We start from the raw sequence: 13,237 nt of genomic DNA, 5'->3' as shown, positions 1-13,237 counted from the left end.
GTCTACTGACCTTTATGTTCCAAAAAATAACTAGTTGATGGCAGTAGTTCAGTTCCCCCATCCAGAGGACCAGTTTCATCATTATCGATTGTAAACTAAAGACTGCCTGCCCCTGGGCTATGCTTGTTTTGGGATGGTCTCAGGCATAATCTTATATTGGGAGCCTAGCACACTGGTTCAGTGTACCGCATGGCTTTCTTGGCTTAAACAACCACTGTACTCAGAATAGTTTTGACAGGTGGCAGACTCTGCCTTAAATCTGATCGTCACAAGCATTCAGAATTATTCAGTACCTAAAAAAAAATTAAATCTATTTTTTAAACAAAGTTCAAGACTAATAAAAACCACACGTCCACTTAAAAATAAGTTTTAAAACAATTAAATTAACCTGTAATTAAATCAAATAAAATCCCTTTATCTTTCTCATGGAAGTTGATCTCTCCTATTCATTTTAATGAGAATGATGTACTTGCAGGAGGTTTAACTTGGTACAGGGTCTGTAGACATTTTCCAAACCAAGAACTGGGAAACCTACAGAAGATGGCGTCCAGCACAGTGGACTAGTCATTGCTAAATGGAAGCCTGCATTATTGCTTGCACTCAGGATTTTCACAATTCCCACCATCCAGCCCATGCAATCCTACCTCACCCACACACTCACAATGAAGGTTTGTAAAGAGTAAGGCATGGATTTTCCTATGAACACAAGCTGGGAAATAAGCAATATCTAAAGGAAGGTTATGCTACCCTAGGTATCAGCTGTGCTCACTAAACGTAGAGGTAGCACCCAGATAAAAGGTCATCGATCTGAAACATTAACTTTATTCAACTCTCCATAGTTGTCTGACTTGCTGGGTAATTCCAACACTTTGTTTCTAAGCCTGATTGCTGTCTCAGTCTTGCGACCTGCATGTCCTCAATTACTTCATTTGCTGAGGAGTTTTCATTTTGCTATCAGGAACCATCCCCACTTCTGACCTTAAAATGGAAGGAAGATCATTGATGAGGCAGCCGGAAACAGTTGGGTTTAAGATACTACCATGAATGATGTTCTGGGGCTGGCAATGTTTCTCCCTTGATGCCATTGATTTTGGTGTTACCAGGTCTCCTTGGTGACACATTCAGTCAAATACCAAGGGTGATCCCTCTCACCTCTGGAACTAAGCTTTGATCCAGGTTAGGACCGAGGTTGTAATAACATCTGGAGCCAAATAATCTTCATGAAACCCATTCTGGCCATTATTGCATAGGTCATTGGTGAGTAAAGACTGCTTGATATCATCAACAATGTGTCCTTCATGCTGCTAATGAATGAGATTAAACTGATTGGCTGGACTGGATTTGACCTGCCTAGATGATAGGCATGCCTACAAAAATACAAAAAAAACAGTATTGCAGCAATTATTATTCCCATATTTTTTATTCTTGTAAATCCTTACCTCAAATACTAATAGTTTTATTGGAGCGGATTCGTGTCTTAAAGACCCATACCAACCATCGTTTATATAGTACATTATGGTTTTCTCAGCCTCATCATCTTGAAAAGAGAATTAAAAGCACATAATAAGATCCATGAACTGAATTTCAAAGATCGGCACTGCAACATCAATACTTAAGGAATGAAAATTAATAAAAAGAGTCCAGAAGGTTTGTTCTGCTTTGTTTTTTAAACGTGACAATCCTGTACCACACAATAAGAGGTGAGCAATAGAACTAGCTTTTTATGAGTTTGTATCATAAACATAGAAAATATTACAAGTTCCGTTTGTCCACTCCGTGGAGGGAGACTTGTTTGTCAGGAAAATCAAATGACACAGTTTTCCTGGTCACGTGTGTACAATTTCCAACATGGGCTGTCAGCCAGGAAGACCGTATAGAAGGCCCACAGCAGTACAGCACTCACCTGCCCACTGCTATTGTGAGGTCTGGTTTCCATCACTCAGTTTTCACACCTTTATGAGTAAAGTTCACCAGGCTACTTCCATTTGGAATGCACTGCTTGAAAGGATGGTGGAAGGAGATTCAACAGTCACATTGAAAGGGGTATTAGACAACCAAATTAAAAATGAAAGTTTTCAGGGCTTTAAGTGCATGGAAGTGGAGCGAATTGGATACATTATTGAAAAAGCCATCATAGTCACAGTGGGTTGAATAACGTCCTTCTGTGCTGTATGAAACACAATGGCACATGGCTACAAACAGCATCAAAACCTGGCTTGAAAAATCAACAGTTAACGTTTCCATTGAAAGATCATCAACCAGAAATATTAACTCTGCTTCTTTCTCCACAACTGCTGTCTGATCTGCTGAGCATTCCTGACACTTATTTCACAGCCCAGACAGGCTTTGTCCATACCTAAAATTCACATGAAGCAGACGTCACTGGACACTTTCCGCCAGTAGCGTAGATGTCATTCCTGCTACTAAACGGGGCTGAGAGATACCAGGTTAATATAGACTAAACCAGGAATTTCAGACATCTCCATGAATCACCAGGTCTTAAATTACAATTCTTCCTTTCTTTGCCTGTGCAAAACACAAAACTTTCCCTGCCACTTCTCCTCCTTGTGGTAATAACTGGAATACATCTACACCCATCATTCCCTCATACAATATTAAAGTGCAGCAGATCACTATAGGACTGAGTTACTTGTGGCAGAATTTACCATTGGAGCTAGTCGAATCCATATTAATAATTTTTCTTCCAATGATATTTACAGCCATTGTGAATGAAGATGTCACATAATAACGGCCAGGTTCAGCAATTATATTCACTCCACTTGCTTCAGGAAAGTGAAGGTGCAATGCAGGATTGATCACTGCTGCAATCTGCAACAGGGAAATTAATTAGATATTACTACCAGGTAACCAGCACTTTGTATAGTTCTAAATGAACCTGTACAGAAAGCACACATACTGGTGATGACCTTGTGCCATTTAATGATTAATAAGTGACTAACATGAGCTTTCATTAATAATTAATAGTCATCAAATTGTCTGGAAGAGCACCACATTACCTTGAATAATTATAAGTTGCATCTCGTACAAACTCACAAATGGCTTTTAAGCCCTGACTTTGACAGTAATTAATGTGATCGTCCAGGAGACATTTTCACCTGCTTTGCAAGGAACAAGCCACAATGTCTTTGATTAGTGTCTTGCCAACTAAATTGAGTAGACTACTGACACAAGCCATCTGCTCAGAAAGATTGGTTATAACACAGTTTACTTGGAGTGTAAAAACCAAGAGGAGCAGTAGCTCATTATCAAAAGGGAAAGTGTGATGTGAGAAATAACAGAATTTAATGTTCACTAAGGTGCTGCGGGGTCAGGTTGACTGCTCGGAGTTGAGATGTGCACTGGCAAAGACTAATTGTATTAAGTGATGAAGTGTCAGGTGCACAAAGTGAGATCATTGATCAAAGCAATGTTTCCTCCCACAGCTGGTTGCAAAATTATCTGAGAGCGGGTGTTAGGTGCAAGTTAAAAGTAAGTTGCTGCTAACCTTTGCTCGCATTTCTCATGCTCTGAGAAATGAATGAATGAATACTTTCATTCTCTGGGAAATACAGTTAGGAGCAGAAGACTAAGTCCTTGTCTGCCACATGTGCTTTGTTTCACCTAAGCTCTTGGGTGCTTTCATTATTGAAAGTGGCCGTCGCAGGTGATAAGTCCCTAGGTTCCAGGTTTTCAATTTGGAGGGATGCCCCCAGGGTTTTGCGTGGTATAGTTATGAGGGTGCTTCAAAAGTGGATAGTTTTTACTCAATGGAGAATTGGGACGAGGGAGAAAAATCTCTCCAAATAGGGATGCAGCAAAAGAAGTTTGGGAACCAGACTAGGTAAAGGTGCTCACCTGCATTTAGTGATTTTCTCAGTTGTATGACGGCCTTGATGCAGAAACTAGTTTTTGTCTCCTATGAGTTTTTCACCAAAAGTTTCTGCTCCTTGAATTGAACTGTGCCTGCAACTGCCTTGATAAGGGCCACTAACATCAGTCGCGACATTTGTGTGGCTGGCCAGCAAGATCTCACTCTGGGAACTGCACTCAAACTGTTCATCAAAGCCATGAATGATATTTCACACTGGAGGGACCCTGACTGCCTTTGAAAGCAACATGTCCTGGGTCCTTGATGCCTCAATTTCACAAGGCAAATGCACTGGTTTCACAAACATAGGATAGGATTTTAAACCCCAAGGGCAGATAGAAGGGTAAATAATTCTATAGATTGTGAAATCTGACCCCATCCTGGCTGCTTCCAAGATGTAACTACAGCATTGGCAGGAGTGAGGGCAAATCATCAATCAGCTCCCAGGAGATAGATCGGAATTATTTTGAGACATTGTGTTTATTGTAATTCAGTTTTACTTTTTTAGTGCAATGAAGGCCAGCCTTCAGGAATTCCAACAATAAAAAAAAGTTGATGTGAACAAAGCATTTGTCACACTGGTGATGTGTCACAGACAATACTTATTTAGTGATATGGCCAATGTGTTTTATCACATAATCTGAATTTGTTAGCTCTTTCACAAGCTTCTTTTCCATATCTCAATTAACCAGTATATTTTGGACCATAGGAACATGGAACCCATTTGGCTCTTTGAGCTTGTTCTGCCTTTCAATGAGATCATGGCTTATATGTGAAGATCTAACCAGAGCATTGTAACACATCCTCTCCAATCCTGCATTCTGGCCTTCTGGATACAAAAACCAGTATTCCATCATCAATTTGTCCACGACACTTTAACGAAAAATGATCACGTGCCCCTAAATGTCTTTGGACCTCAAATACTTCCAACAGTTTACCATTTGGAAAGTCATCTGCTCTATCCACCTTGAGTCCTGAGTATGAGATCTCACAAATAGCACTGAAAGGCATAAACCCCAGTACCAGGAGAGTTCCTTTTCTGTTTTAATATAAGTAGCTGAGAAATTACAGATGCCCTCATTGTACACTTCCAAAACCTTCCCAATTTGGAAAATATTCCTTAAGATTGAAAAATGGCACATTTCACTCCACTGCTCCAGAAAGGTGAGGAAGGTTTGTCAGGTAGCTTTTGCCTTTTACAAATCTATGCCGAGTCTCTCTGATGTGTATTCAATAAGGAGAAGAGCACTGTAGTTGTAGTGTTCGGTGGGGTGAAGTTCTAGAAGGTGCATCCTTAAAAAGGAGTAATATAAACTTGGAAAAGCTGGGATTGATCAAAGGCAGTCAGCGTGGCTTTGTTAGGGGAAATCCCATTTGATTGAATTTTTGAAGAGGTAACAAAACACATTGTTGATTTCTGAGGTGGGAAATAAGTCCAGAAGGTGAGAGTCTGTGTGATCCAAGGAAAGTTGGCAAATTGGATCCAAACCTGGCTTGGTAATAGGAGGCATAGGGTGATGTTGGACAGTTGTTGAGTTTGAAAGCCTGTGCCCAATGTTGTCCTGCAGGAATCGCTGCTGGAACTCTTGCTGTTTTCTTATGTACATTAACAATTCAGATATGAATGTATGAGGTATAATCAGTCATTTGCAGATGAGAAAAGTGGTGGTGTTCCAAGTGAGGGGATAGTTATAATGTACACCATGATATTGGTCAGTTAGTAAGATGGGCAGACCAGTGGCAGATGGAATTTAATCCTGATAAGTGCAAGATGATGCACTTTGGGACTCATAAGGTTAGGACATACACATAATGAACAGTAGGGCCTTTGGGTGTACTGAGGAACAGAGGGACCTTGGTGTACAAGTTGAAGGACCCCAAGGGATACAGAGTACTTTCCTTCATTAGCCAGGGTATAGGATATCAGAAGCAAGATGGTTATGGTACAACTTCATATAACATTGGTTAGGGCACAGCTGGAGTATTGTGTGCAGTTCTGGTTGACACACAATTAAGGAAGATCTGATTGAACTGGAGAGGATGCAGATAAAATTCACCTGGGATGGAGCGCCACAGTTGAGAGGTGAGACTGTATAGGTTGGGTTTTATTTTGTCTTCCTCCCTTTTGAACACTATATTATACTTAAGCAAATTATGCTCACTATTAGAAAAGTGTTCATAATGATATCTAGCCCATTACTAAATTTAATATAGTCTGCCCCTTGATGGTTCGAATGTTGCATACTGCGAAATTTCACCACGTTTGAAATGTGCTAGGCTGCTTATTCCCAATCTATATGAAAAATTATATCCTGTGTGTAAACCACTGTTTTTTCCCTGTCAGCTGCCCCAACATACACATCCTTATCTGTATGTAGGGATGATAACAAATAACAATAAAAGTAGATAAAATGGAAAATTGAAGACAATCAAACTAAATTACTTAAAAACATTGCAGCAAGGGGTTTAAAGAACAAATATTTAACCCTGCGACGCTGCAACCCCTGCAAAATTATCAAAGACCTACCTGCTCCTTTTTAGATCCCCAAAACTCCCATGCCTGTATTTATAGATAAGATACATACAGTGGGCGTACCCACTTGAATATTAATTGTTCCTCAAATGTGATTTTAATACATGATATGCTACCTCCTCAAATGTAATATTGTCATCGTCAAAGCCAGGAAAACCACCACCAATATCAAGTAGGTTCATGTGAAATCCAAGACTCATCTAGGGAACAGAGAAAAAAAATCCAGTATTTGTGTAATATTCAGGTATAATAAATGTTGTCTCACTTCCAGCAAGCATCTTCAACATAAACCTCATCACTTTTTGCTACTATCATGTGCTTTAATACAACAGCTTCACTGACACCAAAGGACATCCCAAAATGTAGGTTTTAGTTTGTCACTATTGCAGCATTAATCACATTCCAACTGCCCATATATTTTAGTTGAATCATTATTGAAAAGACCACTTTTTCTAGAATAAATTCTGGGCACAAATTGTCCTAGATGGAATGGGATAAAGTGTGTCTAATCACAGCACATATCAACATTATAGATGAAACCAAATTTATGCAACTTTTATAATAAATCTTCATATGCAATTTGAATGTTCATTATTTCAACAAACCAATTATTTAAAATAAATGCAAAATTAGCTCATCATACTTGCACCTTTCATTCTCATGACAGTTGCATTTGTGAAAATTTCCTCCATTCAATATATAAAGCTTTAGGAAACATACCCCAACGTCAAAGACAAGGCGTGAATCTGCTATGGCCTGAGCAAATGCCTGTGCATTAGCACAGCCACTTCCAACATGAAAGCTGTTTAAAGAAGAGACATCAAATTAGAAGCCAATTGATATTTTTAAGAATATTTAAGGAATATTCATCTATTTCTTTCATCTGCTGGTTCAGCACTGTTAAAAACTCAAAACATTATTCATTACGTTTCTAAAACAGGGAATAATGATGCAACAAAGGATTTGGGTTTCCAGACTTGGTTCAGCCAAAAGTACTCTTCAAAACTTACATTTTTTGTGTTTACACTCAAAGTAATAATGTAATTTATATTGGAAAAAAATAGATCTCATTGGTGAATGACATCATTATACAACGTGACCACTTTGGAACATCAATGATTCCCTTGCACCTGTTGTTGCCATTGTCATGGTCACAGAGAGCAGCACTGCCTTGACACGCAAGTAAGTAAATTAATTTAATAACAGTTACAAACTGATTTTCAGCAAGCAAATACTTTCTTACCTTACGCCAATGATGTCTACACTCAAAGCTTTTGCGCACTCCATCAGCCGTCTGCACTCTTCTAAACTTGCTCCAAACTTTGCACTCAAGGGACAGGTGGACCCAGCGTCATTTGTGGCAATGCGAAGAACCATCCTGTGAAGGCAGCAACATCAGAAAGATAAGTGTAACTATTGCCAAGTCAGAGAGAGTTGACCCTTTTGGTTTGTGCCAGAGACAAATAGTAAACTTCAGGATGTGAGAAAACAGTGACAGATTTTATTTTTTGACTTCTCCCAATATTATCTTTATGGAAATAACTTGGGGCAGATCTTCTACTGCTCTGGGATCACCAGTTGCCTGCACAATGGACCATGTCGTTTGTGCCTGCTTGAGCCAGGATGCAGTCTTCCTCTGAGAAACCCTCTCCCAGTACTTGGGCTTCCCCAAGGGAAAGTGGTTAGATTCAATGATAGAATACTGTTAGCAGCCACTGAGGCTCTCCTCTCCAGCCCTGACCCCCTCCCCTCTCCACCCCAAGGCTAACTGGACCTGTTTTGTTAACATTCACAAACAAACAACAAAAAAAAACATAGGACCTGTTAACAAAAAACTAAAAAAATGCCTGAAACAGCTGAGAGTAAAATTTGCTTGAACACAACATGCACGCATTATAACAAATGAAATACTTTTTGGTTAGCTCAAAGGAAACCTTTATTTATCATATTACCACAACATCAGAAATAAAGACTTCTCGTGCCTACTCCTCCATTCAATTAGCGCATGGATGACCTTTCCTTAGCACTGCTCACTTGCACTAGCCCCACATGCCTTGATTCCCTTAGTATTCAAGAATATCTTTTCATCCCCGTCTTGAATATAGCAACCGAGCCTTCACGGCCCTTTCGGGTGGAGATTTCCAAAGATTTGGTACCTCCTGATCTCATCTTAATCCAGAGTGATCAACCCTTTACCTTGAGGCATGACCTATGGTTTTAAACACATCAGCTGGGAGAAACATCAACACCGCTTCTACCCTGTCAAGCCCCAAGGCAATTTTGTATGTTTCAATGAGATCACCTCCCATTCTAGAGAAGCAAAGGTCTGCAAATGCTGGAATCTAGATGAAAAACATGATGATGCTGGAGGAACTCAGCATGCCAGGCAGCATCTGTGGAGAAAAGCAGGCGGTCAACGTTTTGAGTCAGGACCCTTCTTCACCTCCCGTTCTTCTCAACCCAAGAGAATAAAGGCCCAGACAGCTTGATCTTGTCTCATCTTACCTGTCATTCCAGGAATCAACAAACAATGTGCTGGGGGAACTCAACGGGTCATGCAGCATCTGTGGGACGGAAGGAATTCCTTGCTGCATGACCCTTTGAGTTTCTCCAGCACATTGTTTGTTGCTCCAGATTCCCTTATCCGCAGCCGCTTGTGTCTCCTGTGATTCCAGGAATCAATCCAGTGAACGTTGGCTGCACTCCTTTTATCCTAATTATATCTTCCCTAGGTATGGAGAACAGACCTGGACAGCAAACTTCAGTTGTGGTCACAATCAGGACCCTCTGTAATTTATACATTCCCAACTGCTTGTTGTACCTGTGTGATGACTTGTTGATTTGTTTACAACACTCAGATCTCTCTGAATACTAATACCTTTCAATCTCTCACAAATTAAAAATACCCTGCCTTCCTATTTTTTCTATCAAGGTGGATGACTTCATAGTTTTCCATGTTATATTCCATTTGCCTCTTCCTTGCCCATTCACTTACTTTGTCTCCTTACAGCCAACACTGCCGCCTAGTGTATGTCAGCAGCAAATTTAGATACATTCACTCTCCTGAGGCCACAGCGCTGATCTCCATGACTTACAACTTGTCACAGCCTCTCAACCTGAAACTGTCCCACTTATTCCAGCTCTCTGGGTCCTGATCATTAATCAATCCTTGCTAGTATATTAACCCAATCTTACACTATCATTTTGTTAAATAATTTCTTGTGTGGTACAAGTCTTCTGGAAGTCCACATTACTGGTTCCTATTTACTATTTTGCTACTTACAATTCCAGATAAACTTCAACAAGTCTGTGTTGACTCTACCAATCACATTATCCTTTTCCAGATGCCCTGTGAACACTTCCTTAATAAGAGATTCCTGAATTTTTGCTCCTATTGTCAAACTACCTAGTTTGCAGTTCCCTTATATCTCTCTCCTTCCTTTCTTTCTTAAATTGTGGAATTAATTTGCTACCTATAATCTGAGAGAACTGATCTAGAATCTCGTGCGTTTTGTAAGATGACAGCCAGTGCATCCACTATTTCCACAGCCAAGCTCCTTTAAAATTATCGGGTCCTAGGAATGTATCACCTTTCAGTCCTATTCATTTCTCCAATACTTTTTTAAAAGCCTAAAACTAATTTCTTTGAGCTTCTCATTCACTCTGGACCTGTAACTCTACACTATTGCAGGAGGTTTTCTGTGAGCAATGCTTTGAAGGGACAGAAAATACCTGTTTACTTTCTCTGCTATTGCCTTATTTCCTAATATGATTTCCCCCAAGTCTGTCTGTGAGGCATCTGCAGTAACTTCAGCTCAGCTTTTCCTCTTTACATACCCTTTCTCTGCTTTTGTTTCTCATTTGCCTCCCCACATGTTCTACTTTCTATCAATGCCTTAGTCCTCCTTTGCTGAATTCTGAGATTTTCCAAATCCTCTGGCTTATTGCTTTTTTTGGGGGTAAAGTTATAGAACATCGAACAGTACAGCACAATACAGGCCCTTCGGCCCACAATGTCATGCTGACCTTTGAACCTCGCCTAAGACTATCTAACCCCTTCCTCCCACATACCCCTCTATTTATCAGCCTTTCCTTTCAATATAGTACGATCATTAACCTCTCTTGATTGCCATAGCTGGACCACTCTTCCTCGAGCTTCTTTTGCTTTGAAGGGACATACATTACTTGTGAACTGCATTTCATTTCTTTAAATGTTAGCCTTTTTTTTTGCCTTCTTTCACATTTATTGACGTTGCTTCCCAATTTACCACAGCCAATGCACACCTCGTGTCTTCATAGTTATGACCAGTAGCCAATTTCTCCCATTTACTTAAATAGGATCACTGCACTTATGCTGGATTTCCGCATCCTGAGAGTTGGGAAAGCTGTGGAATGCTTGTTGGACTCCATGAGAAGTCCACGGACGTACATCTAAAGGCATATGATGGAGGAAAAAATTAAACTGCTAATTGAATGATAAAGAGTTTATCCACAAAACTTAATGCTATACTACATCATTAAAATAAATATTTATAAGATAACTAACAAAATGCAGCTTTTAAATTTATGACTAGACAGAGTAATACAGCACGGAAACAGGCCCTTCAGCCCAACTCATCCATGCCTACCAAGATGCCCATCTAAGCTAGTCCCATTTGCTGCATTTGGCCTATATTCCCCCAAACCTTTCCTATACTAATTACCTGTCCAAATGTCTTTTAAATTTTGTTATTGTACCTGCCTCAACCACTTCCTCTGGCAGCTCGTTCCATATACTCACCACCCTCTGCGTGAAGAAATTGCCCCTCAGGTCCCTTTTAAATCTTCCCCCTCTCACCTTAAACCTTAGCCCTCTAGTTTTTGAGTCCCTTCCCCTGGGAAAAAGATTGTGTGCATTCACCCTATCCATGACCATCATGATTTTATACACCTCTGAAATCAGCTCTCAGTCTCCTACACTCCAAGGAATAAAGCCCTAGCCTGCCCATCTTCTGTCTATAACTCAGGCCTTTGAGTCCTTGGCAGCATGATCGTAAAACTTATTTTAAAAAAGATATTTATTTATTAGTCAAATGTACATCAAAACACACAGTGAAATGCATCTTTTTGCGTTACTGAGAATGTTCTGGGGGCTGCCCGCAAGTGTCACCACTCTTCTGGTGCCAACATAGCATGTCCACAACTTCCTAACCTGTACGTCTTTGGAATGTGGGAGGAAACCGGAGCACCCGGAGGAAACCCACGCAGACACAGGGAGAACATACAAACTCCTTATAGACAGCAGCGGGAATTGAACCCAGGTCGCTGGCGCTGTAATAGCATTACGCTAACCGCTACACTACCGTGCATGATTTGCATGACTTCCAGCTTAATGATGTCTTTCCTGTAATTGGGGAACGAAAACTGTATACAATACTCTAAGTGTGGCCTCACCAACATAACATCCCAACTCCTGTAGCAGTGCCCTGACTGATGAAGTTGTCTTCACCATCCTGTCTACCTGTGACGCCACTTTCAGGGATCTATGTATTTGTATTTCTTGGTCCCTCTGTTCTTCAGCATTCCCCAGGGCTCTACCGTTCACTGCGAAAGTCCTATCCTGGTTTAACCTCTCAAAATGCAAGGACTAGTCTGAGGTTAACGAAAAGACTGGAGCATCTTCTACTGTTCCTTATCCACTGTGAATAATCTGATTTACAATTAGTGCCTCTCAATAATGGTACCACCAAGAATAAATTTGTATTAGGAGATTTATCCAGCATGCCTTCCAGTAAACAAAAATCACACTGTTCAAGTTCATAAGGCAAAAATGATGATCTGGGAAATCCCAAGCTGTAACTGCATGAGTCACGTCCTTCAGAAAGAGAATGTGGGGAAACTTGGAGAAAATGGCAGGACAAATTTCTTCCGTGTACAACAGCAACCATAATGTGAAATAACATTGTATCGTTAATGAAGCGAACATCGCAAGGCAACAACTAACAGAAAATATATGTCATGAGTTCTGAGAAATAAGCAGAAAAATGGCTGAAATGTAAGGTTTTAAGCAGAGTTTAAGGGATGGGTGAAAAGCAATGGGGCAAAGGTGTGTGGAAGAGGATTCCTAGATAATAGAGTGAAGAGTTCTAGCACAGATACTGGAGGTAATGAGAGGGGAAGGTACACAGGAGACAGTTGTAGAACAGAGAAATACGTAGAACTAATGGAGGCCAACACTAGGCAGGGACATGTGAAAGTGAATGAAGATTCAGACAGGCAGCTGCAGAGGATATTAAGAGCAGATGCATAGAGCAAACATTTAAATTGAAGTTATCAGTCTAGCAGCTGATTCAGGCAAACAAAGAGATGATCTTCATTTACTTAGCAGTGGGATGGATCCGTGCAACTTTGGAGATTTCATCCTCGTTATCGAATGTCATCATCTGAATCCCGTGGGTGGCAGCAAATTTAATGTGCGAGCTCTCCTTGCAGGGGTTTGCATAAATGATCCTCTCTGGGGGGACCCCAATATCTTGTATCAATGCAATCTCGTTCTGTTGGGGCAGAAACAAGAGTTATGATGTGAGACCAAGTTTTCTTTATTCTTTCATGTTCATTGATTTGTAAATTGGTATGTTATTGTCACATGTACTGAGGTACAGTGAAAAACTTCATTTTGCATGCCCTCCATACAGATCATTTCATCACATCAGTGCATTGAGGTGGTACAAGGCAAAACAGTAACAGAATGCAGAGGAAAGTGTTTACAGTTGCATAGAAAGTGCACTGCAGGCAGACAATAAGGTGCATGACCATAACAAGGTAGATTGTGAGGTCAAGAGTCCATCTTATCCTGG

The 13,237-nt window shown here is 40.3% G+C and overlaps 1 protein-coding gene across 6 annotated transcripts in view; it reads right to left on the bottom strand.

Annotated features, from left to right (window-relative positions):
* LOC127570384 (antizyme inhibitor 2-like) overlaps nucleotides 1–13,237 on the bottom strand; it is a 44,697-nt gene that overhangs the window by 2,932 nt on the left and 28,528 nt on the right. For all 6 annotated transcript variants that reach the window (XM_052015919.1, XM_052015915.1, XM_052015917.1 and 3 more), the window contains 6 exons: nucleotides 12,762–12,934; nucleotides 7,645–7,779; nucleotides 7,122–7,203; nucleotides 6,518–6,601; nucleotides 2,667–2,829; nucleotides 1,440–1,537 (listed from right to left, as the gene is read on the bottom strand). In XM_052015919.1, coding sequence (XP_051871879.1) covers nucleotides 1,440–1,537; nucleotides 2,667–2,829; nucleotides 6,518–6,601; nucleotides 7,122–7,203; nucleotides 7,645–7,779; nucleotides 12,762–12,934 — 735 coding nt within the window. The remainder of the gene's footprint in view (nucleotides 1–1,439; nucleotides 1,538–2,666; nucleotides 2,830–6,517; nucleotides 6,602–7,121; nucleotides 7,204–7,644; nucleotides 7,780–12,761; nucleotides 12,935–13,237) is intronic.

Source organism: Pristis pectinata, chromosome 5 (assembly GCF_009764475.1).
Source record: "Pristis pectinata isolate sPriPec2 chromosome 5, sPriPec2.1.pri, whole genome shotgun sequence".
In the NCBI taxonomy this organism is placed as follows: domain Eukaryota; kingdom Metazoa; phylum Chordata; class Chondrichthyes; order Rhinopristiformes; family Pristidae; genus Pristis; species Pristis pectinata.
The sequence above is the reverse complement of the archived record's forward strand: the minus strand, read 5'-3'. Positions and strand labels throughout refer to the sequence as shown.